Source organism: Bolinopsis microptera, chromosome 9 (genome assembly GCF_026151205.1).
Source record: "Bolinopsis microptera isolate Bmic1 chromosome 9, MBARI_Bmic_1.0, whole genome shotgun sequence".
Lineage (NCBI taxonomy): Eukaryota > Metazoa > Ctenophora > Tentaculata > Lobata > Bolinopsidae > Bolinopsis > Bolinopsis microptera.
Window position 1 is genome coordinate 13321898 of NC_087080.1, and position 26561 is coordinate 13348458.

Consider the following 26561-nt stretch of genomic DNA (forward strand, 5'->3'; position numbering starts at 1 on the left):
ATCTAAATAATTAAAACACAGCCATCGGTTGCCCTGGGAGAGTTCAGGTCCACTTTCGTGTTCTGACGGCAAAAGTAGCCTGGAGTTTTACCAGCTGACAACCCACTCAAACGGTCACACCTACAGAGAGCAGTAGTTAAGAAACGCTACTTCTAATTGGAGCTAACGAGAGGGTATTAAACAGGGAGTTTGAAATCAATAGTAGTGCACTGTGGGGCTAACTGTAGCGAGTAGTCAGTAGGCAGATTAGCGGTCAGATTCGGGGAATCATCCATGATAAGGGAGAAATAAAGAGTAATTGTTATCGTTGAGAAGCGGAAATAATATCCAGTCCACGCTCGATTCGTCATCACTAATTAATCGATCGGCCGGTAAAATTTAGGAAATTTTAGACTACACCAAACTAAACTATCGACAAAGCGAAACATGAAGGGCTGGAGAAGCTGAGGCGGCGAGTCACACAGCCACACAGCCAGGCAGCCATTCTTCAAAGGAGCAAGGGTTCACTCAACCTCTTCTGCAGAGAGAGAGAGAGAGAGAGAGAGGGAGAGAGAGAGGGAGGGCGACACAGGGCTAAATTTAAAACGTGTACAGTGAATGGGGAAATAATTCACTAAATATTATGTGCCATGCGATAGGATAATCTAATAAGGGCTATATCTCTCTCTCTCTCAGTCCCAGATATCAAATATTTTATGTATATTTTATGTATGGTCGTCATGGTTACAAATAATGTTACAGTTCTAGTATAATCATCAAATCTTTATATTATATTCATCTGTTGTCCACCAGCTGAACAAGTAGCTTTCCCAGAGTTTCAAAAAAATTGAATTTTCTGAATAAATAATGCCCTAATTGAATCATGGGATAAATTTGATGTAATTACGATGAAAATAATACCGGGCCAGAAACTTTCAGGAACTAATGAGGGAGGGATGAGAGAAGTCGCAGAATTGTCGTTGCCAGTGAGCTTCACACTTGGGATCTTGATGTGATCAGGATAAATTAATTCCGGCTACCAATTGTAATAATTGTATCAAGAAAAAGGGATCTGGCGGCCGCCGTGGGGTCGGTACTTTCTCTGCATTCGAGAATTTCGGGGAGAAGAATTTGAAAATTATGAAAAACAGATTAGGCAAATTACTTGTGTCCGTTCTTTCTAGAATTCTGGTTCTTTTACCGCGTGTCTTGGACACGTGACGGGCTATAACGGGTATGATTCTTATGTTTAGACAAATAACTGGAAACAGAGCTAGGTATCGGAGCAAAACAAAATTAATAAAACATTACATTTGTACATCAAGATATTATCATCCATGTAAATTGAATAGTGGTTGACGAAAAGTGATATAAATTTCAAGTTCAAGCAATCGAGTCCAGCTCAATGTTTTAAATTGCATCGATAATAAAAATCTTAATTTATTACAAACGTAATCCACTATTAACTCAATCAAAATACAAATAATCTTAAAATCTTGAACCACAAGCGCAACCGTCGAACTAGTTTGCAGTGACTGAATTGTCACGAACAACTTCGTTATTATTCGTGGTGTTATTCGGCAGCTTATAATTTACTTAATTACTTTTGCTTAATCGGATAACCTCATTTATTAACTGTTAACCAGAAGTTGCGATTAACAAATAAAATTTTAAAATTCTAAGAATTCTCTGAGTTGTGACAATATTTCGTGATGGGCTGGATTATTTTCAAAGCATATCAAATTTCAATAATAGTTATAAAAATAGAGCTGAGCCTTTCTTTTGAGTAATAAAAATCTCATAAATTGAGTTGTCCTTTGTGATCAAAGCATAAAGATATAACTTACTATGTTAGTTATAAAATCAGTCTTTGTGCAAAACAAATAAGCACTTCTCAGTGCCAGAGCCTTGAAACTTTAAAAACAATTTTCTCGGTTAAAATTATTCCTGCTTAATCCAGTTCAAGAAAAACACGGACGTGGTAAACGTAAAATTTTAAATTTAGCATGTAATCTGATAACGTAAAACAAAAATAACTTAAACATTATATCGAAGAAAATAAAACCTGAAACATGAAGAGAAAGATAAGGAAACCCCAGTTCCCGTCTATGAAGTAGAAAGCAGAAGACCCTCTCGTCAAGAGTCGTGATGATGTCACGTGTCGTGATGTTAATCTGTTAATTTCCAGATAAGAGAATAGAAAATAATAGGAACGAGAGAGACCCCAATAGTCATAGCTAGAACCGGTACGAACTCGACAGGAGGATGACCACACCCAAATTTGACACTCCACGTTTGAGCTGTGCTGTTCATCGAATCTGCTAGGTCCGCACACGCAAACCCTGGAGAGTGGAAAGGTCTGGTTAAAAATAAGTGTGTTCACAGTAATTGTGATAATTCTGAGAATTGACCGGTTTACAGTTAAAGTATCGTTCAAAGGCTGAAATCAACTGGAATTTTGTAATTAGGATTTAGCATTGTGGGGATTATAACCTGTGGTACTACATAATATATGCGAAACATTTGTTGATCAGTAATCCCAAACGTTAGTCTAAAATCTAGCCGGTATCCGGAAAGTAATTGTCACATTGGCATCATGCCAGAAGCAGGTATAGTAAAAGTGGAAACCTGCTAATTGTGGACCTAATTATTACAGGGCTATTCGATCTTATTTGGTTTAATTAGTATTAATGGGACGGAAAACCATTTTAGCTGTTAGCAAACCATCATTATTCCAAGAAACTGAGATAAACCCTAGCCTCTCCCATTTCATAAATTCCGGTCGACCTCAGTAACATTGAGGATGGTTTAAGCGCACCAGTGTGAGAATAAAATCAAAACAGAATTAACCACACTGAAATGTGATATTGCTACATCTGGATGCAGGATGGCGACAGTATATGAATGACTAATCACTCCTGATTTATCTCAAATTAAAGATTATGTCTTTCTAGAAGCTTTCCGATAACGTCATGATACGATTATCGAGATAAGAACCTGCTCACGCACATGATATGATACGGGTACGGTGTCACGCACATAATATCTGCAACTGTCCAACAAAATCTTACCGGCTCCCTGGAGGTCCTTAAAGAGGTTTAACAGGGCATCGTATCGCTTGTTACACTCGATACAGATAAGGTCTACATTGTGAGTCGTCTGGTGTTCATCAAAACACTGTATAACATCGTCCGTCTGCAAATTATTGCTCCTTCATAATACTCATAAATGAAGGATAAATAAAGGAAATTTCCTAATTTTTAAGTGAAAAAAAAGCCGAACACGTGGATTCCAACAGTTGGAAGAAGCCATAAACACACTTTAAATCACGTGGACAAGAAAGACGGATTGATTGAAATTAGATACCCTGTTTCTGAACTCATGTGTTCTGTTTTCCGTGAGACCAGAGCAAGTGCTGCAGAGCGCGCTTGTCCACATGTTGTGATAGGAGTCCCACAGTCGGCGTATTACCATGGCATTGTCAGACTCTAGCAGTACGTCGGAGCAGTTGGTGCTGGTTGTTATGTTGTAGAACGAGCTGTTCAGAGTCTGATACTGGAAATATAAAGGAACTGTGTTAGTGGATTGGATTAAACGTGCAGATGTTGTGAAAAAAATGCAACAACTTGTTTTTTGCTGTTGCACTAATGATCTAACAAGACAATCTGAAGAATGATTAATCGGGGTAGGCCGTAGGAATTAAGTACTGGTATATAATATGATCCCACAAAATTACACAATTGATAATAAAATTTAATTGTACAGTAAAATTCCTGTGGGGAGAGGTGAATCATAGCTATTTTTGTATAAGTGGTGAATTTTAGAAGAAAAAAACACATTCCTGCCATCCATAAATATAATGAAGCTCATATAAAAATCCAAAATAGAATAATATCGCCACCTTCCAACTATTTTTGGAGAGCTTAAATTGAGAATTTCTAGATCAAATAGCAAATGGTGACAGCTGATGACCCCCTGGCCCCAATATGGCTCAGCAAATTGTCCAGACATTCTTAAATAGTTAAGTGCCTTGAGTTCACTAAAAATATGATTTTAAAGGGATCATGAAGTGTCCCCGACTTAATCGTCAAAACATTTCACATATACTATCACATAGAAACACTAGTATAAGAATAGGGCTCGGAATTCCCAGATTCGTAACTTAATTATGTCTCGTGAAATCGATACTGGAAGATCGCCCTATTTTGTTAGATTGCGGCTAACTGTCAGACACCGCAATAGAAACAGTGTTAAAATGCACATTTTTATTCATGTGCTGTGGCGCCAATTTAATTGATAAAATCTTCAAATTAACGACACTTGATAGATTTGACTTTTATCTTTCGAAAATTGTGGTTGTATTATAATGTGCATAATATACACAAGCGTCAAATAATTGTCTTATAAATTTACTAGTAAAAGCTCTTACGGGCATTTTCTGCTCGATACCAGATACGTTAGGGACTCCACATACATCTTTCTAGACGTACTTTTGACCGTAGAATCGATTAAACGTGGTTTTGAAATGATAAGTCTGAGTTTCCCCGGGCAAAATCGCAAAAAACCGATTTTTGGGCCAAAAATATGCCAAAAAACCATGTTTTTTGAATTTTTGAGCAAGTTAATTTCGTTGGCATATCAGCAAAATGTGCATAAAGATAGCTGAAACACAGCCGCACATGATGGCATTAAAATTAAGCTGTTATTCCAGGATTTCGTGCTACATTCAAGTTCCATGAAGTGGGCTGCCTTTAATTGCTTGTAGGAACTAGATTAATCGCTGTACACCAAATTTAGGAAGATATGTGAAATATAATGGTTTATACCTGATGGTAATCTTGTCGGTTCAAAAAAATAACCAACAGAAAACTAGTTATGGACGAATAAAATCAGGTGTTTTTACACATGTCGTATATGCTATCCTGTCACCTAGCGCAACTTGGAAAAATGTAATTGATATGCCCCATATTATCTCAGCTTGTGAAGCAATTACGACGGAGCTATTTTGGGATTGCGGCAGAATTACCAAGCCTAGCTCACTACCCAAGTTTCAAGTATTTTTGAAGAATTCGCAAATTTACACTTCATGATCTCTTTAAAAGCAGGTCTCTCTTCATAAAATAACAGATTTTGATGAACAATTCTTCGAAAGTCTTTGATTAGAAGATCTCATATAAGGCCTCAAACAACTCAAGGATAGAATATCAGGATATTAAGTATACGCACTGTTCATGAATGCAGTGCAGCATAAAGCTGAATATGCTGCAAGGTGGCAACAAATGTAATATATATTGGAAGCATTAATTCTGCCCCATGGAACCTACGAAAATCTATTTGCAGCATGGCCATAGTCAGGATTTTTCATAGTGGGGGGGCCGGGGTTGCTAGAAATAGGCTTGCTAGAAATCAGCAATGAGGTGTTCAATTGTTATACCAATTTTGAGTAATATAGGTGGCTTAATTCGCAGAATGTTTTTAAAGGGAGTAAAATTTATAGAGGAAAAAAATGCCACAAGTTAATCTTTGGTGGGGAAATTCTGAAATCTGGAATTCATGAATCCGAAACATTTTGGAAACATTGAACCAGAATTAAACCAACTTTGAAACAACCTTTTTTGGCTATATTTATCCCTGGACTGAGTTGGAATCGATTTGGTATGATATGGGGGCAAGTACACTAACTTTTTTAGCCACTCAGAAATGTAAAATATTCCCCCTGGTTTATGAAATGAACAAAATGAACAGAAAATTAGTATTATCCTAGAATCCTCTGAGATGAGCTGAAAACGGTTTAAATCAATTCCAATTCAGTTCAGGGATAAATACAGCCAAAAAATAATGCTTTAAAAGTTGGTTCAAATGTTTCCAAAATTTCAGATACTCTGAAACGAAAATGGAAACATTGCCCCAGAAGCATTACTGAACATGCTAGACCAGCTTTTTCAGGGACGCATAGTATTAATACCAATGGAAGCCAACAGGGCATTCTGGGACAAGGTTCATTTTTGTTTATTTTCGTTCATTTTTGTTCATTTCACTCATTTCGTGAACCAGGGGGAAATATTTCGCACTTTGCCTAAAACGTTAGTACACCTGCTCATTGCCCCTCCACTATGCCAAATCCTTTCTAACTTAGTTTAGCGACACATACAGCAAACAAACCATGGTTCAAAAGTTCTCGGATTCATCTCCTGGGAATCTGATACACAGATGAAGGCACACAAATTCCTGTCAAGGTGGACTTTGGGAAATTAAAAACAGGTTTAAGCTTCCCTTAAAAACTCTACATGTAAAATAAAATCAAAGAATTTAGAACTAATTAAATAAATAGGATACTAACATCTTGAAAACAAGTGACACAAATGCGGACTGGTTTGGTGTTCTTCCCAAGGCATGTTGTGAAGTCAGAGGAGGCTGTGGCAAATTGAAGCTGCAGTTTACTGCATTCTGCTTCCAACTTGGTACCAGTGAAAACAACTGTGGGGCAAAGAAGGAACACACATAGAAAATACCACATCAGTCAAGATTTGAAATTAAAATCTACATCAGTGTTTTCCAATGACATGTAACTATATAAACATATCCTGAAAAAGTAATGCTGTTAGATAACATAGTGAAAGCAGTATTAATCTTTTGAAGAGATCTAGCCAGATGTATTACTTCAGTTGTCTTAGAAAGTGTCTATCTTTATAATTAATCAGAATAATAATGAGGGCCAGGACAAGATTAAGATATTCGGCTGGAGAATCAAGGGACAAAATTTAACACTTTTGTCACATTTTTATCAATTTCACTATGGTAGGGGTTCAAAAAAGGAATTTTCTGAGGGCTGGGGATTGGTTCTAATGTTTTCCGATGGTTTTAGAGATAGTTCCCTAAAATAAAATTTGGATAAAATAATCCAAACATTCAAGAGTGGTCTTTAACACAGAGGTGTTTAAGGGGGCAGGGGGGTCTTCATGAAAATTTTCTCAAAATCGACTTTTTAGTTGTTTCTGATAGAGGGGAGTAATATCTATCAGATGCTTTTAATCCCGTGAAAAAATATCGTTTCTAGCCGAAATTATTGCTGGTCAAAGTTCAGCGCGTGTGTGTAATTGTGTTGCGCAAGCGATTTTTGATAGCATGCCCTGAAAATCGAGTCTAAAAATCTATCTTCTCCTACATTTTTCGAGCAATCACCCTGAAACTTTCATGATATGTTCTAGGGATCATTTAGAAGAGATGAGCTGGGCAGAATTTTGAGATAGGCCTTTAAAAATTTTTTATTCGATTTAGAAAATCTTGGACCTTGTCTTTTGATGATTTTTCGAGGTCCACGATTTTCAAAATCGAATACAAAAATTTTAAAGGCCTATCTCAAAATTCTACTCGGCTCATCTCTTCTAAATGATCCCTAGAACATATCCTGAATGTTTCAGGATGATTGCTCAAAACATGTAGGAGAAGATAGATTTCTAGACTCGATTTTCAGGGCATGCGATCAAAAATCGCTCGCGCAATACAATTACACACACCCGCTGATCTTTGACCAGCAATAATTTCTGCTAGGAACATTATTTTTCTATCGGATTAAAAGCTTCTGATAGATATTACTTCCCCTCTATCAGAAACAACTAAAAAGTCGATTTTGAGAAAATTTCGACTTCGAATAGAAAAAAAAAAAAAAAAAAAGGGGGGACCCCCAACCCATGTAGCTGATACACCTCACAGCAAGTAGACCAAAGTGGCTCTTACTTGTGAAGGGTGTATCAACTACCCGCCGAGGCGGTGGGTTGGGAGTCCCCCCTGGGATCATTTCGTCCGTAAAATTTTACACATTACAAAAGCTACAATAAATTATCTATAAAATTTACATAAACAAACTTAAGAGACCTCAAAGCTCGTCTTCTGAGGAATGAGATTGAAGGATACGTCATCCAGTCCAAGGTGCTGGGCTTTTTGTCTTCCTCTGATTCCCCTGAGTGCTATGAGTGTGCTTCGTAGCAGATCAAACCTGAATCGTGTTCTGATGTGATTTTTGACCTGGCTCTTAGCTTCTTTATTGTGGTCAGCTCACGGGTCCGTATATAGCCGATTTTGCAGATTTAAGTTAAAGAAAAGCTAGCGGACCTAGCGGCAATATCGGATAGCTAGCGGAAACTAGCGGGTGTGTTAATGAAGCTAGTACTATTCTCCGCTAGTTTGAGCGCGGCGTCCGCTATACTCCGCTAGCCATTCGCTAGGTATGAATGCTGCATTTTAGTGCATCTCCGTTAGGCGCCCGCTAGCCATCCGCTGGCTTTTCTGTAACTTAAATCAGGCAATACGGACCCGTGAGCTATCCTTTCAGAAATACGATCTACAAACACAGTGCAGAGTGGGCCCATACCTCCGGATGTTGTAAAGACTTGTGGGACAAAGGACCCTTTCTCTGACTGAAGTACTCTCTGCTCATATAGATCTTTCTTCTCTTTCTCATGCGCACTGTAGATTTTATCTAGTGGCTTAAATGTATTGGAGTCGCAATTAGGATGGGTGACCCTGATGTCAAAGAATGTTCTTTCGAATGGTGCATACAGTCCAACAGCTGCTACGTCCAGACGGGCTTCATCCTGGGTGTTGGTCTTCCTGGAGAATGAAGTTGGTTGGACAGGTAGGAGTGCGAATATAGTCATTTATAATTTGGTATCAAATCAAAGATATAAACAATTACTACACTTCAAAGTACTAGAATAAATGTTATACTAGAGTAAATGTATAAAATAAAACAAAAGTTTATTTTGGAAGGAGATCTCTGTCCCCCTGTATCGTCGAAACTCTACAGGGGTTCACTATAGTGAAGCGACAGTGGGGGTCACCACGTGATACAATTAGCAAGCTGTTTGCCTCTTTTGCCCGATATTTTGACTGATATCCGCTTTATTGTGGTTCTGGTGCAGATTGGTCCTGGCCAAGGGATTCAAATGATTCTTATTCATATTGCGAGACTATTGATAAACGTTTTTATTCTTCTTTTCGTTTCTTGTATGTATTGATTCACGATGTCAATCCTTCGCAGCTCAGCAAGGCCCAGTGGTGCATCTTGCCGATCTACTGAAGCATTCTTGTGGTTGCAAGAAATATTATTTGATTCGCAGCCCAGTACACAGTAGTGCATCCAGCATCGCACTACAATTGTATGTAGTGTAAAATAATTCAGTACTATTTCAAAGGATAAAGGAGATTTTTGTAATTACAGTTTGGTTTTATGACCCTGTAATTTTGAATTTATAAATTGATATTTTCCATAAAATAAAATTGTATAATGATTTTTGATTTAATTGAACCAAGAAAAACAAAAATAGTTTGAATATTTTCAATTTTCCAGTTTGTACCGCAAGTTATTCGACTTTTTTTTAACAAAGTTGCCGTTCTAGTGTTTGTTTGTATAATTACAAAACAACATTTGACATTGCAGACTCGATATTCAAATAACGTAGGTTACCTGTTATTTGTTACTGGGCGGCGCTCAGCCTGTCATTCCGCCGAACATGAATTTTTATTTATGAACATAATAGCCTGGGGTCCGATCCCCAGGTAAGGGGGGCTAGTATTGAATAGTAGTGGACTCTATGCAGCTCTCCCAGCACTTTTAATTTTACTGATCTGGAGGTAATATTTTATTGAGCCAGGTAAGTTACCAGGGGACCCCAAGTTATTATATTTATGTTCTTAATCATAAATGGATATTTGGTGGAATTGATCGAATGACAGGCTGAAGTGATTCACAATGTTGATCAGGTGCATAGCTCGCCGATCTACCGAGATCGGCGAGAAGAATTATTTGATGCGCGGCGCGGCACAGTAGTGCATCGCGCTACAACATGCTACCATAAAGATTGTAACACATAATTGTTTTAATTGGCGATGTCAATTCATCTCAGCTCGGCGCGGCACAGTAGCGCATCCCGCCGTGAGAAGCCTCATTGAGTGCGCGGCGCGGCACAGTAACGCATCGCGCTACAAATAATTGTTCGTTGTTAATGATATAGTATGGACTGACCCGGCGCGTTCTACTTCGTTCCATTTGCCTCCAGCCTCAGGTCTAGGTCAATATTTGAAAAAAGCAGCGCACGCTAGTCGCTACCTCGACGAAATTTAGGTAAGTATCATCTGTTTAGGCCGTGACAAGCTAAAATTAATTAATATTGTCAATTGCAATCAAAAATTGTGTCAAACAAAATTTTTTGATTTTGATCTGAAATATCATCTAACATTATGTATTTGTTGTTTTTAATTACTTTTTTTTATTTAAAATTTTTTTTCAATTACACCTACGTTACTGGGCGCGCAGCGTCGCTCAGCCTGTTCATGTTGTAGCGCGATGCACTGCTGTAGATCGGCGAAATGCACCACTGGGCCTCGCCGAGCTGCCAAGGATTGACATCGTGAATCAAGATAGCATGCAAAACGCACTATAATACGACACTCCAACTTACAGAATGCTTGCTAGAGATAAAACAAAATATTATCAGACTATACATGCAGCATGAGTAACTGGTGGATAAGCCTTCGGTAAAAACGGATCCGGAAAAGTCAATGCGGCACTCGGGTCCTTGGTATTGTCGTCGGTATATTGTCCATTATTTACGTTCTGCTTTCATAGTTCAAACAATAGTGAGCTCTAAATATACAGCTTTAAACCGATTAAGTATGAATGAATGAAATACATGACAATCCGCACTCCTATAATTCAAAAGCATGAGTAACTCGTAGTGATGTACGATTTCTAGAAAGTTTAAATTAAATTTGGCGCTCACAGGTCCTCGTGATCATGTGATCGCCGTATAATGTTCTGTAAATGCGCAGGGCACCTTCAAGCTTAAATTATTCACCATACTGAGGCAGTCAACCAACGCGCGGCTTTATTTCTATGATATGATATGTTTTGATTGTTATTAATAAATACCAAAATTTAAATTTGTTTTACTAAAAAATTTGTTTTACTATTCGAGGTAAGCAGTTTAAAAGTGCATCACGCTATTTACCGGTACCTAGCTTGCTAAGGAATGGCGTGCAAGGTGATACAATTTTGTCATACGTTGTATGACCAGCCGTGCACGAGTGCGCGGCTCCCCCTGTATCGTTGAAACTCTACAGTGAAACGCTATAGTGAAACGACCGTGGGGGTCACGATGTGATACAAATACAATCAACAATATAACATACGTCGTATTTTCAACGAGATCGTCCTGATTACCTAAGTGTCCGGTCAATCCCCATTTCTAAGTGTTTTTTAGGTATGTATTTTTAACTTCAGGCAAAAAGGTTTCTAGGAACTGAACTACTTTTTAATACTATGATCAGATATTTGATGCTATTTGTTGAACCACTGAGTCCTTTGATAGATACATGGTTAGAGACCTTCTTGAACAACGTTTTCCATCTTGTAGAATCTTTTTTACTGGCTATATTAATTTTAGAGTCAGTCTCTCTCGTTTAAATCGTGTTGTCAAATCAGACCTTTTTAAAATGAGGAAATTTTCTCAAAACATAATAATATTTTATAATAGTGCCTTTTATAGTAGATTTTTGATTCTTTGAGCCAGACATTATACCTATTTTTGGATAAATCATATATATGGCATAACGTTGCCTGTTGGCGCCCCTCCCCCTCACTGTAAAAGCGCCCCTGGCCCTCTACATGTTGGCGCCCCTCCCCTCTTAAAGTAGAAACGCAAAATAGGACAAATTAGGTGATTTTAGAGGATACGCCAGTAAAATTTCTAATAAAGTGTGTTTCAAGAGCAAAACGCGCAGTTTTGTTAGTACCTCAGTTAAGTTTTTCAAAATTGCCTATATTCAAACGACGATTTGGTGCCCCCCCTAAGATGAACAAAATTATCATCTCTCATTGCAAATTTTAGTTCTGTTGGGCACATTGTACCAAACTTTCCAGGAGTCTTTCCTGCACATATGCTGCTTGTAACTGCACCGGTGGGACAAAGCTCCGCACTTGCTTGGACCCTCTGATCAAATTATACAAAACCTTCAGGCAGTGGCGTAACATACTTTTTTAGAGATTTTACTGGCGCATCCTCTATTGGGCAGGAGGCTGGGGGGGTTGGCCAACATGCAACGTAACACCACTGCCTTCAGGAGGCTTAACAATTGAAATTGTCCACCTATTTGCAGACAGTGCTGACTATGGAGCACAGTAACTAGAAATTCCATTTGATGACTAATGTTAAAGCTCATATTATTCAGATTCAAAACATTCATTGACCGCTGGGACATAATCCTGCTGTCACAACGTTACTTAACCCTCTCTAATTTGAAATTATTCAATTTAGTGAGCCATGGAGAACACAGCTTCTATCCAGAGGAGATAGAAGATCTGAAGAAGAAGCTCCAGCTTACAGGTTTAATATTAATGATGAATAGCCCAAATTCAAGCTTACCATACTACGAAAAGAATATAAACATCAGGTCAGATACCATAATTCTGTTACCTTAACACCTGGCCTAGCCTTAACATATTTCTTGTTCACAGATGGGGACCAGAAAGCTTATTATGAGAGTTCTGAAATAACGATGAACAAGAACAAGGACACAATTGCAAAGCTGAGGATGAGTAACAAGAAGCTCCATCAAGAGCTAGCCGTGGCTAAGGGTCAGGCTGGTGATGAGGAAGTTATCTTGAGTGCATTCAACGCTTCAAGCCGAAATGAAGTTTCTCTTGTTAGAAGTGGAATTCTTAGCCAGGTTTTCTTGACTCAAATAAACTTTAAAGCTGTGCAAATTTGTTGAAATAAACGAATAGATAAAGTCAAATAACATACATCAATTTATTGATAAATATTCTCCCCACTTATGTAAGAAATAATACTTATTAAGTTATTATCAAACTTTACACAAATCCAAAGTAGTTACTAGGAACATCCTAAAGACCTGATAAGTCTACTTAAAAGACTTGTAGAACTGAAAACTTACTATAAATACAAAAAATGGAACTTAAAACTGAACTTATCAAAATCAAAAATTATGCAAAAAATTGAACTTAAAACTGAAATTATCGAACAAACAAATTTAAAATAAATTTCTCCACAATTGGCGGTTCGAGGCTAAATACCTTAAGTCTGTCAAGTTGTCACTATTATTCAAATTAATCTTTCTTTTATTCAAATCGTCTAAAATAGTTTTAAAAATATTACATTGATGTCTACCAATCCTTCCCCTCATATTTGACATACTATCAACAGCAAAATTTAGAGCTAGTTGTGGTGGTGAGTTGCAGTCGCTACGAAGAATGTGCCCAAACATTTTCCAGCGGGATTTATGAACTCTCTCTGAAAGTGGAGTTACATTGCAACGAGCATACAAGTCCTTGTTGCTGATGATGCGGGGATAGGTCATGTTGATGATACGTCTTAGATGTTTGCGTTGACACACATCAACTTTATTGATAATGTTCTGTGGAGCTGCCCAGCTGTTACAGTTGTACAATAAAACAGGGGTAACAAATGCTTCATACAGCTTGATTTTTACAGGAAGAGAAATGCGGGATTTCTCTGCCCATACCTTGCTGTATTTCTCAAAGGCAACGTAAGCAAGGATGCATCGGCGAGAGATATCAGCCTTACTGCAGAGCTTGGATCCAAGAGAAATAGTGTTGCGCCAGGGCTCTCTGTTCTTCACGGGTTCACCCTTGGCGTCTACCTCGTCCTTATCTGCAATGTAGAAGTGGACATGTTCTGTTTTGTCCTCGTTCACAAACAGGTTCCATTCTTCAAGGATCTCCTTACATATGGGTAGCATTTCTTTAAGAGTTTCCTCATCCTCATCTGCAAAATCGCCATCGTCGGCGTATTCCCATTCAATAGGCATGAGGGTCTCGGGGTTGAACGGTGGGTTAGGCCGAATGGTAATCACTACTGCACGGAAGTGGTACAAAGCTCCAGCAAAGTACAGTGTGAAGAATGCACCAGATGCAGCATCACCTTGAAACGAACCCTCGGATGTTTCAAACTCTAAAGAAATGGTGTTGTTGATTTTTATCCTCAATTTGGTGTTGGAGAGCAAGTATCTCGCCAAACGAATGTCATCCTCACAACAACCAGCATCAGCCAAAAGATCCAGGATAACTGATCTCTTGATGGTATCGAAGGCCGAGCTCATGTCGATTCCCATCTTGTGGAACTCCCATCTCTTCTCTTTCACAACAGAAATCAGAATTCGTTGAGTCCAGACAATATTGGCACAACTATGACCAGCCTTGTAGGCATTTTGCCATGGTCCTGTGTACTCTGCAATTTGTCTTTGAATTCTGTGTAGAGTAATCAAGGAGAGCAGTTTCCTAGTTCCATTCAGAAGGCAAAGAGGTCTGAGGCTCTTTAGAGGTCCTTTTGGTTTCCCTGGCTTCTGAAGAGGGGTTAGAAACCCTTCCGTGAAAGAGGGTACATGCTCATGTACTTCGAATGATCGATTAATGAGACATGCATATTGCTGGAAGAATACAGGTGGTGCGTACTTCAGCAGCTCGTTAGGAATCTCATCAGGACCTACTGCTTTTCCATTTTTCAACTTTGAAGCAGCATATTGGACTTCTAAGGAAGTTATAGGAGTATTCAGAGGACGTGGGAGTCCAGTGAAAGGTACCAAAGGAGGGTCTGAGCTGGTGTAGTGATTTTTAAACCACTCTCTAATGATACTTGCTTTCATATCGTCACTTGCAACTAGCTGATTTTCAGAGTTGAAGACAGATATTGGCTCTGACTCTTTGTTGGCAGCAAGAGCTCTGGTAGCCTCGAACATCCTCTTCGTGTCATCTGCAGCGTTGATGGTGTCAGCTAGTTGGTTGGCTAGAGCTGTCTCTAGCACTTTAAGACGTTTATTGATATCGTTCTTGAGTTTATTGATACGTTTTCTCAATACTGTCCTGTCTCTAACTGAATTGTCGTTCAGTTCTTGTAAAAGTTTGTGTCTCTCGTCAGACATATTACATACATGCTGATCTGATGAATGATGATGTCTTTGGGTTTTCTTCTTGACACCCACAGTGTTAGAGGCTGAAGACTTGATAGTTTCAAACAGCTGTTCGAATCCTGTCTTAGTGTCAGCGGAAGGTGGAAGACTGTCAATTTGCTGAGTGACAGTTTGCTGGTACTGATCTTGTAGTTCCTTGTTACAAACCAGCGATGTCGTGTTGTACCTTTTAGCAGCTGATGTACTGTTTCGGTATAACTTAGTTTGCTGCCTCAGGTCTATGGTAGCTTTTACAATCTTATGATCAGAATGTAGTTTAGCTCCTGCATAGGCCCTTGCATCATTGAGAAAAACAGTGCTGCGTGACCGGCATAAAACATAATCAATCTGAGAAAAATAAGGGCGACTTCTTTTGGTCTTCTTGTCTTTCACCCAACCAGTTCTTGTGGTTATATGACGACTGGAATGACGAAATGCAGTGTTTGCAGCAAACAAACCATTAGAAACAAGAAAATCCAATAATCTCCCACCATTTTCATTTCGTCTTCCAACGCCATGCCTTCCAGTGTTCTTATGAAGGCCATTTTGAAAGTCATGATCAGACCTTTTGCCAAGTTTGGCATTGAAATCTCCTAGGATCCAGATTTCATGTCTTGCAGGCACATTAATTGCTTCCTGAAGCTCACAGTAAAACTGGTCAGTAGCAGCCGGATTTGATAAAGTTTTTGGGTTGGTTGGACTGTAACAGTTCACGATTCGCATTTTGCATGGTGGTTTGTTAACAAACTTGGATGGAATAAAAAAGTCCATGAAAGCAACTCGATCGCTGATCTGATGAAATGAACGGAAATAATGATTTACACGAGCGTTGATTAAGAAACCCAGTCCACCATGACGTCCTGTCTTCTGATCAAACAAAAGGAGGCGATGATTTCCTGGTAGTTTCTTATCCTCAAACTGACAAATTTTAGTCTCTTGAATCCCTATAATGTCCAAGTCATACCTGTCACAGTCGTTAGCAAGCAAGCACTGCTTGTCTGTCTTCGTCAAACCTCGAACATTCCAAGTAGCAAAGCCGAGAAGAGCAATTGGTAACAAGGATTACGGTGTCCAGTTCTACAGCGATCCTTCGCGTAGGGGTAGATAGTCTGGTTGCAGCAACCATGCGAGTTCATCACGAACTACACGCCATCCTAAAAAATTATTATTATTATTAAGTATAAGGAACTATAGAAGATGCTGTTGAAATAGCAATAAATTCTAATTGTTTGTCTTAAAGTTGTTCCAGAGTTTTAAAATTTAGCCATTCATTATGTACAGTGAATTAGTCTTCTATTGTAATTATGATATTGAGGATCAATGGCCTCTTAAATTTAAAATATCTTAAATTCTCTCGTGTTACACCAAAATTGTCACAGGAGAAGGTGATAACAAAGTATGACCAGAAAGTGTGTGAGCTGATTAAACAGTATAACGCTCTTTGTCACAGAGCTAATTCCAAACAGAAGAAAATACAGCAACTCCAGGTTTACTTCATATTATTTTGAAATCACATCTTGATTCTTTTGAAAGTTCTCTACATATTTCGCAAATATCAATTCGACTAGCTAGATCCTAACCTAATACTCTAGATTTTGTTCCATATTTAGACAGAGCTGATGCAAATGAAGGACGATGCACGAGTAGCAGAGCAGGGTGCAGCAGGAGAGAGTGAGGGTGCACAATCACTGAGAGTGCTGGAGAATCGCCTTGATAAGGCTAACATCAAGTGTGTCGAGGCTAACCATATCAACAACACCTACAAACAGATTTTAACTAAACTGCAAGATGTAAGCGGTTTTTATCAAGCTGCGATTTTAATCTTCGGCCTCGATTTTTACTCGCTGCCTGAAAAAGTCTCACTAAAAAGACGTAACAATGACTTGTTACCTATAATTGTAAAGAGTTACAAGTATTAAGCGTCAATATTTGTACACAGGAACGCTTGGAGTTCGATAACCATGTTGACAAACTTCAAATGATGATAAAGAACAAAAAGAAGGAGTATCAGGAGATTTTGTCAATGAACAAGGACGCTGAGCTTGCAAAGGACAGTGCCAAGGATGAGCTGACATACCAGGTACATTCGAGTTTTTATTTTTGTTTGTTGCTAAATTTAGGGCCCTAGATTACATGAAGTTGTAACTTGTACCTCAATATGTCTACTCTTGTTGTCTGTAAATAGTCTTCGATTATTTTATGATAACTTTTGATTTCTCTTCAGGATGGAAAACTGCAACAAGACAAGAAGGAAAGGGAAAAGGCCCTGTTCGAATACAGAAAACAAGCTGACGAGAAGAAGAACCATGCTGAGAAAGTTGAAAAGAGGGTAAGTCGAATCTCGAACATAAATTATACGTCTTATTGAAAGATTTTAGACTTAGAATTGAAATGTGTACCAAATACTCTGAGAAATATAACTCAAGTTAATATTCTCACAGATGGCGAGGTCAAGTATACACACTGAGGAAGTCGCTGGAGTAGACAAGGAAAAGAAACTGATCTCTGGAGAGGAGCAGGAAAGGAAGATAATGGGATACGAGGAGGCGATGCACAAAATTAAGGAGGCTACTGGTGTCTCTGATATTCAGGTATCGCGGTGTCGTGAAATAAATAACTTAACGTTTATATTCCATATATTTTGTTTCTTGTTTTTGTCCTAGTAGTTCCTCACGATCAGTTTAATAATAACGTTGGATGGAATGTAGGAATGGCTTTTCCACAATTTGTCTTACAGGAAGTGGTTCAAAGATTCCTGCTACAAGGAGAGACTCAGAAACATCTCGAGAAACTGAAGTTCGATAACGAGAAGACTCTTCTCAGACTCCGAGAGGAGAAGGTAAAATATATATTAAAATGCACGTTCATCATTTCTTTTCCCTTTACAGCAACTTATCAGACACTTCACCGTGCAATATTATGCCTTTACTCCAAGACTCTCAGTAAACTGAGAAACTAGTACAGTTCATTAGTTCAGTGCGACCTTAACGCTGTTTTAAATACTATACATGACTATATCTGATTTCATTCAACTCCAGGCCAAATTCCAAGCTGAATTTGAAAATATGAAGTACTCTGGAGAAGCCAAGTTGTCCAGTGGACAGAGAATCCTGGAGGACATGCAGGCTAAACTGGAGGAATGTGACGGAAATTCCACTGATAGCAGACTCAAACTGGAAAGAATGGATAGAATCTTACTCAACGTAAAGGCTGGAATCGAGCATCTTTCTGACAAACTCATTTCTCTTAAACTTGTGAGTAATTATGAACTATCTTAAATTCCGCGGACAAATTCTTCGAAAATTTGACGAATTAGGGTACATTTTAATCAACCTAAATTATCACTAGTAAAAGTCTCTTCGGAATATTCAAATAATGCTGGACACTGTCTTAACATTGTTTATAATCTGTTCACCTTCCTTTTGCTTCTACAAATCCGACTATCTTCAAGCATGAGCATGAAAAGTTTTTCATGGTTTTAAGGACATTGTTGAACTGTTATTGTCAAAATATCGTCGTTTTAATAGTTCCTGTGCTGGTTCAAGGGTACTGCCGAACTGATGAACTTCGTTTCCAACACAGAGTCAGAAGTTTCTTCTTAGTGAAATCTCTGAACGTTGGGTTGACTACCAAATATATAAACGGATTAATCCAAGATGATAGAAAGCATATTGCCCAAGCTACTTCGTCGAACGCCAGTCGTGTTGCGATTATTGGCATAACAGAGATAAAGTAAGGAATAATTGAAATCAAGAACCCGGTCGTTACGAAAACAACTGCCAGCAAGCTCTTAATGTTTATTGCTGAATTTGATTTAATGATCGCAAAGATCACTAAAACAGTGTTTAAAGCAACTAATGTAACGCAAGGTAGTGCATTAAAAATGCTGATAATCGTGAAATGAATAATCTCCCTTGTGTCGCCTAATTTATCAGGTCCTTCATATCTCACATAAGCATTGCCTAATTCTGAGGCTCCAAGATACCATTTGTCACTCCAGTGTTGACTGATGTGTAAAAAACCATCTTGAAGTCCGTACGCAATCTAGAGTGCTGGTACTATGCTGACCAAAACCGTAGATATAGTTACGCTGATTCTTTGACGTCTTGTAGTATCCAAGTTCCTCAAAGGAAATACACATCTCATCAACTTGTTGAGAGACAAGACATTCACAAGGAAAAGATTAGCCACAAAGAACGTAAACAGGTAGCATCCAAAAACGTCATAGAAGGTGCTCCCAAAGACTTGAGCGTGGAACAGTTTCCAATATTGAATGAGGATCATAGGCATCAGAACCAAGACACAGTTACAAATATCCGCTACTGCTAGGTTCTTGATTATCCAGATTGACATTTTGTCCAGCTTTATGGCACTGTGACCAATGGTGGCATAAAGGACAAACTGTATTTCCAAAAATGCCCAAAATAAAGCAGATCGGTTCCCATATAAACTGAAATATATGCTCGAAAAACATTATTGCTAATCCTGAAAATAATCGACTGTTTAACCTTATTCTGTTTTTCATCATGACCAATGGTTGCATATATAACAAAAATTCCATCGCATGCCATCTGGTATCGCAAAACACCATTATAAATGTGCTAGTAAGAATTCACACTTATCATCGTGAAGTATTATTGACCATCTATTTAATAGAAAAAGTATGGACCTTCTTTAATAAAATACAATAAGGTGTGCGTTAGTTGCATCTAAAACTGTAAATTATAAATTTATTGATTTTTAAATTATAATCAAAGAATCTAATCACGACTGTCGTCTTGATCTTCAAGCTGGATACATTTTGAGAATTTAACAACACGAAGCGTTTCAAAGAGCTGCTAAATTTTATCATGCGATTATATAGTGCCAGCAAAAGAGTTTGTTTACCACAAGAGGGTGGGTTTTAAGACAAAGCATCGAACAACAAAACAGTTTAATCTGCAAATAAAGACTAGAGTCAACTTGAGCATTATATACGAACGTGAACTTTAGCAGCTTTATAATTTCTTTGCACCTGGTCCAATTCCACTGTTTAAATCTGTTTTATGCTATTTTAACATCACTAATGCCTTATTATTTTATATAAGAAGTTATTAGTGATGTGTGTTTGGTGTGCTAATTTGCTAAGGAACTGTTCAGTTTACTCAACATACTGAACTATTTAAATACAATACTGATCCATTTAGACTCTTTTCTCCTCCTCATTTAGCGTGATGATGTGATTGTTGACTAAGGTTATAAGGTACAGGTATCTATAGTATAAACAATCGTTGCTTTCTAAGTTTTATATATCACTTGTGAAATTCCATGCTTATCACCTAGAAAAACTAAAACAATAAGGTTGGAGCAACTTGTAAATTAGTATATAGTATTGAACAAAACATTATCGAAATAATAATTGCATTAACATAAGTCCTATTGATCTAATTCGTATAATTAATAATATAATCTCGTGTCATATCACATGATAGCTTGATATAGTTCTCTCACTAAAATAACTAATCTAATAATTACAGAAGCACTCCAACTACAAAGTATTTCATAAAACGCCTCTCTGATATAGAAAAACGACTAAGTTCTGATAAAGCAAAAGTATTATATCATGGTAAAGAGAGAAGACTTTGTTAATGCAGATTGAAGAAGAGCACGGTCGAGAACAAATGCATAGCTTCATTTAGAACACATTCCTTCTTTTTTTTCTTCCTTTTTTTCTTTTTTTCTTGTCTCTCTCGCGGTTTGGAACCTAGTTAGCCCTCGCGTCGTTAAGTAACCCTTAACGGGTATCTGTACTGATATCGGCACTGTTCAGTTCCCGCTATCTCACCACAATATTAGGATATTGTCAGGAGAACATCTGACATGCATAATGTTCTGAACAATACAACGGTTCTGAATTTCTTATGGAGTTTTGCGACCCTAACCCAGCTATTATTTATTTAGCGGTAGGGGTTTGGTCGGTTAGGGATTCAGTCTGGTTACCTTGCCCTGCTACATCTCTATTTGCTCCTTGCTAGTTGCTGGTTCTGGGGCACTGCCGAACTGACGATCTTTGTTTCCAACACAGAAGTTTCTTCTTTGCGAATTCTCTGAAGGTAGGATTAACTAACAAATATACGAACGGGTTGATCCAGGAAGATGAGAAACATATCGCCCAAGCTATCTCGTCATATTGTTGTTTTGTTCCTGACTCAGGTATTTGATAAATGAAGTAGGGAAGACTGGATGCTAAGAATCCAGTTGTCACTAAAATAACCGTCAGAAGGTTCCTCTTATTTATTGCTGAATTTGATTTAATAATCGCAAAGATCACTAAAACAGTGTTTAAAACAACTAATGTAACACAAGGTAGTGCATTAAAGATACCGATAATGGAAAAAATGAATAATCTCCCTTGTTTCACCTATTTTATCAGGTCCGTTCATATCTAACATACGCATTGCCTAACTCTACAGATCCAAGATAATCTTTCTCAAGATACCAGTGTTGACTGATGTGTAAGAAACCATCTTGAAGTCCGTACGCAATCCAGAGTCCTGGTACTACGCTGACCATAACCGTGGACATGGTTACGCTGATTCTTTGACTTCTTGTTGAATCCAAGTTTCTCAAAGGAAATACACATCTTATCAATTTGTTGAACGACAAGACATTCACAAGAAAAAGATTCATTACGAAGAACGTAAACAGGTAGCATCCAAATACGTCGTAGAAGGTGCTCCCAAAGACTTGAATATGGAGCAGTTTCCCATATTGAATGAGGATCATAGGCATCAGAACGAAGACACAGTTACAAATATCCGCTACTGCTAGGTTTTTGATTATCCAGATTGACATTTTGTCCAGCTTTATGGCATTATTCCTAATGGTCGCATACAGGACAAAAACATTTCCAAATATACCTAGAATAAAACACATTGGTTTCCAAACAAACTGGAACACATCTGAAAACTCCAAAGTGTACACGAACTTTTTGCTCATCCTGAAAATAATCCAGAGTTTTACATTATTCTTCATTAAAATGACATCACAGTTGTAAACGTACAATATCATCATAGTATAATCGTTGCTTATTTAACCTTGAAAAACAACTGAATTAATAATTTACACGACCTGCTATAATGGGAATAATAGAAATGAAACCTCATCAAGAAGGAACGCTATAGTATTATAGTTAAAAGTAGTCGCTACAATCAGTGAGCCAGTGCACATACGTTCAGGAATCAGGGCTTTAGTTCCCAGGGCGCACATGTTTATAATTACCTCGCTCTCGTACAAATAACTCGGTTTACTTACCTATAAAATTAATAGCGGCTGCTAGGTAGCCTAAATATAGTACAAATATATAGCAGTAGCACGTGCACATGCACGTGCAGATGGGGTGCGAGTTGTGACGTACATTCTAATATGGGGCATGTTTTTAGAGCATATTCTAATTGGTGGACCGATACTATTAGAGTTGGCAGCACTGGTCCAGATCATACTTTATTTGTGGTAAACAGCTGACCGAAAAGCCCAGAGTATCTGACGATCTCACTGCACTGGTTACCAGGACTACCAGTGGTTACCAGGACTACCAGTGGTTACCAGGACTACCAGTGGTTACCAGGACTACCAGTGGTTACCAGGACTACCAGTGGTTACCAGGACTACCAGTGGTTACCAGGACTACCAGTGGTTACCAGGACTACCAGTGGTTACCAGGACTACCAGTGGTTACCAGGACTACCAGTGGTTACCAGGACTACCAGTGGTTACCAAGACTACCAGTGGTTACCAGGACTGCCAGTTCCATTGGTAGTCCTGGTAAATAATTTCTCAAATTATAAAGCTTCTGAATGTAGGTATACAGCTTAATTACTGGTGTGTCACCAGGCAGGTACCGCTACTATCTATTTAGGTAAGGAGATATAAAACAACCAAATAAAGCGTGACGGATTTAACTAAAGCACTTGCACTCATCTGGAAACAGCCGTCTGTTTGCAGATATGAATAAACCAAAATATGAGCGTTTTAAACCAAACTAGACGATACTTAGAGAGACTATGGTTACCATCTAGGAAATAATTATTACTTATGTACGTTTAATAAAAAATTAATATTTATTACCTTACAAGTTGTCATGTCGGTTATTGCAAATTCAGATAATGTCAGATGTACGACAAATAAGGATTGAGGAAGTTATTTAATCTCCAAAGCTGTATCATATTGGTGGCCAGCATGCAGCTGTCTCTCTGTCTGTGATTAGTGAAAGCTATGGCAAAAGCTTTACTCAGTAAAAAACCAATTGTAGTAAATATAAGAATTGAACCGAGAGTCTAGTCAGTCCGAAGTATTAAATAATTTTTCGTAGTTAACAACACACAGTTTAAGTTCGTAGATTCATATATTTAATTTTTTCCTTTTTTTAGCGAGTAATTCTCTCCATAACGATATCTATTTGTCTTTAAAGAGTAGTCTCCCGAACGAGGTTTCTCTGTGATCTTTGCTGCGTCAATTGTAGCTGACGGAGGGTGCGGAATGTTGTAGGTGTAGCTAACCCCAACTGTAGCGCAAGATGTCGGGCTCTTGCGGAGAGGAACTCTCGGAAACTCCTTACAGTCAGAGAATACACGAAGAAATTAGCCACGATGTTGATGTTCTCAAAGAATAAAGCTCCACGTTTAAGAGAATTGCTGAGATGAACCAGTCGGCCTGTAAAGGAAACAACCAAGTTAGGCAGGTAAGAAACCAGGAAAACTGCAGTTGTTAGGGTTACAGTTATATTATATATATATTAAGATTCCACGCCATTGGAGAGAGCCTGCATGTCTGTCAGCTGACTGCTTTGCCTGATGCAGCAGAAGGGACGACGTTGTTAGGAGGATCACAAACATCGCTAGAAACGCAAAATATGTGAAAATTATTTGAAACCAAATAAACCAAACAGGGGTTAAGGTTGCAAAACGATCAACATTACAGAAATAATAGACCTTGTCAAAGTAAAGCGATTTCCTGGTACTGAGGAACAAATGAGTCACTTGATAGGGCTGCAAGACACATACCAGCCATACCAGACCACATATAACATGTGCTCTCTTTCTAGACCAAATCTCAGTTCTCAGAGGACGCTGAACAATCAGCAACTTGAAGGTAGTCAGGACACAGGTGAAGACGGCGGTTGTACAGATAAAGGTCATGTTGAGGTTTAGGAGACAGAGGAATGTGCTGAAAACATTCCTCTGAGCTACTAGAGATACTATCTGTGGGGTCACTCTAAACACGGTGAGTAGGAGGTCACTGACTGCAAGGTGTTGGATTGTTACGATTAGCACACGGTGCAGATTAATTGCTTTGTATCTAGTGGTTCCTATCAGGATTACAGAGTCTCCGGTAAGTGAGAGTAGTGCTATTATTACATGGTACACTATCCAGCAGCCTTTTTCTCCTTCACCGAGGCAATCTGCTGTTGTGCTGTTAGTTTCTCCAGTCATATTAGGGAACTAATGGGGTTACTTTGTTAGAGGTGAGATGTAAAAAACAATGCGGTTCATATTATCCGAAAGACTTAAGACGTCCCCTTTTGTTTATGAGGCTGTTATTGAGTTTCAAAGAAAGTAAAAACGCACTCCAACTAAACAGATAATCAAATGGCGGATGTTTTTTGTATGCCCTTTGTTTATTACGTTACAGCCAAAATTAGAACGGGACTATTGCGAAATATAGAGAATAAAGTCAGTTGCGAAATATAGAGAATAAAGTCAGCTGCAACACCCAAGAAATTGGTAGAAGAGTAGATTCTTAAATACCATAGCGACCAGATCATTTCTATCGCAACATTGATATAGAATAGATGGTTTCAATAAGTTATGATCGTACTAGTCAAGTACTCAATTGACACATTCATGAAATATATGGGTTAAATTCCCTACCTGATATTGATATCTGATCTTGCCCATCTGATATTAGTTTTGAACATTCTGCACATTGTTAATACTCAACTAGATAAGCAAACACTCAGCCGCACTAGCAGTTTCATAGCTCAATGTAGATAAAAGGACTTTTTCTAACCTAATTTGAGAGGTTTACTTTACATTGGTCTGCGTTGTTCCTAGTACTGTCCGGAATAGTGGGTTTAAACAAAACATTAGGTGTCATATACCCTCTCATAATGAAGTGTTGTAACATTACCTGACGATTGTGAAAGTTTCAAACTCTACGTGTGCGTACTTTGTATCAGGTCCGAAAAAGGAGGTTTTGTTAAAATCCGTTGTCCGAACTCAGAAGACATAATTTCAAGACTTGTAGGAGAACCTAGGCTTAATTCCATAATATCCACAACATTTTTTTCTGGTCAAGAGGCATGTACTCTGGTTAAAACTTGAAATTATCTTACCCACAATAAAAGCGTTTTCACGTAATCGTTATTTGTAATGTCACAAAAAATGGCTCTTGCTTTTGCATTACGGAAATGGAGCGCGCGATGCAAATTTTATCAATAAAGTTTTCAATTTTTGCGCTGAATCTCGGGGTTTCCATAGAGACTGCAACTAAACGCGCGCGATGTTTTTGCGAATAAAATATACCTAGAGAAATTTCTCTCTGGCAACGCGAACTCCGAACTATAAGTATTGGCTATTAGGAAAAATCATCAAACAATTTCGTGAATTAGATTCGTTTCAGCCCAAGGGACAAGGCCCAGTTCGCCTGACTCAATCTACTGCCGACGATTATGTGATCGATTTACTGGCTCAATGCGAACAAAAACTCATGAAGCTGATGGAGGATTTGGACGGCAAAGACGTTTCGGAACTTTACAGTGGTATGGAGGATGAAGAAGTAAGCTCTTGAACAATTCGTTATGTGTTAACCGAGTAGAGTTTGAAATAAATTGAAACATTTTAGTAAATATCCTAGCTAACCGATTTGTCTATTGCAGTTCAGAGTATCGATTGAGAACAAACTACCAACATACAACGTCCGTATTAGCCTGCCTGCTGCGTCTGACAGGGGTGCATACGATGGTAAGTTCAGCATGATGTTCACTGATTTCATTTCAAAAACTAATAATACTGTGGACAAAAGCAAGATTCTGGTATAACCGATTTAAAAATGGCATCTCCATTAAAATGTAAAACACAACAGATGAAGAAGAGAGCGATCCTGATGATGAGGCACCAACTCGAGCAAACATCAAGAAACAAGCTCAGCAGATCATCGACCAGCGAAACAAGAAAACCCGTGGTGGAATCAAGAAGAAGAAGAAGATGTAAAGACGACCGTTTTATGAAGATTAGTCAGAGACTGTAAACTGTTATTTGTAAATAGTTTAACCCTATTGTTACATAGCATTTTACATAGATGTATTGCGTTTTGAATGGTGGTTGGGCAAGACTAGGAATATTTAATGAACCGTAACATAGTATCATCTAACACATTATCCTCGGATCCTATTTCGCTTTTACAAACGATTTTCTGAAAAAGATGTTCATTTATGAAAGTTATTATTTTATCTTACTCGAATAGCTTAGCTATGCCAAATCTAAGATGTTTTCATTTTGTAATTTTATTCTCCAGCATTTGTTGTTGATATGATGAGTTTCATTTTGACTTCCAATCTC

At 38.2% G+C, this 26561-nt stretch overlaps 2 protein-coding genes across 2 annotated transcripts; one reads left to right on the top strand and one right to left on the bottom strand.

The window, feature by feature from the left end:
• Positions 1 to 1253: 1253 nt before the first annotated feature.
• LOC134820838 (osteopetrosis-associated transmembrane protein 1-like) lies at positions 1254 to 6576 on the bottom strand. Its single transcript, XM_063831470.1, has 4 exons — positions 6320 to 6576; positions 3346 to 3534; positions 3051 to 3174; positions 1254 to 2321 (listed from the first exon to the last, which is right to left on the bottom strand). The coding sequence occupies exons 1-4, from the start codon at positions 6494 to 6496 to the stop codon at positions 2149 to 2151; spliced, it is 663 nt and encodes a 220-aa protein (XP_063687540.1). The 5' UTR covers positions 6497 to 6576; the 3' UTR covers positions 1254 to 2148.
• A 4433-nt stretch (positions 6577 to 11009) lies between these two features.
• On the top strand, positions 11010 to 26530 carry LOC134821407 (outer dynein arm-docking complex subunit 3-like). Its single transcript, XM_063832148.1, has 14 exons — positions 11010 to 11021; positions 11261 to 11268; positions 12208 to 12362; positions 12494 to 12705; positions 16344 to 16451; positions 16575 to 16754; positions 16904 to 17044; positions 17189 to 17293; positions 17406 to 17555; positions 17702 to 17803; positions 18003 to 18218; positions 25624 to 25779; positions 25880 to 25964; positions 26086 to 26530. Exons 1-14 carry the CDS (start codon positions 11010 to 11012, stop codon positions 26211 to 26213), a joined length of 1758 nt encoding a protein of 585 aa, XP_063688218.1. The 3' UTR covers positions 26214 to 26530.
• Positions 26531 to 26561: the final 31 nt, after the last annotated feature.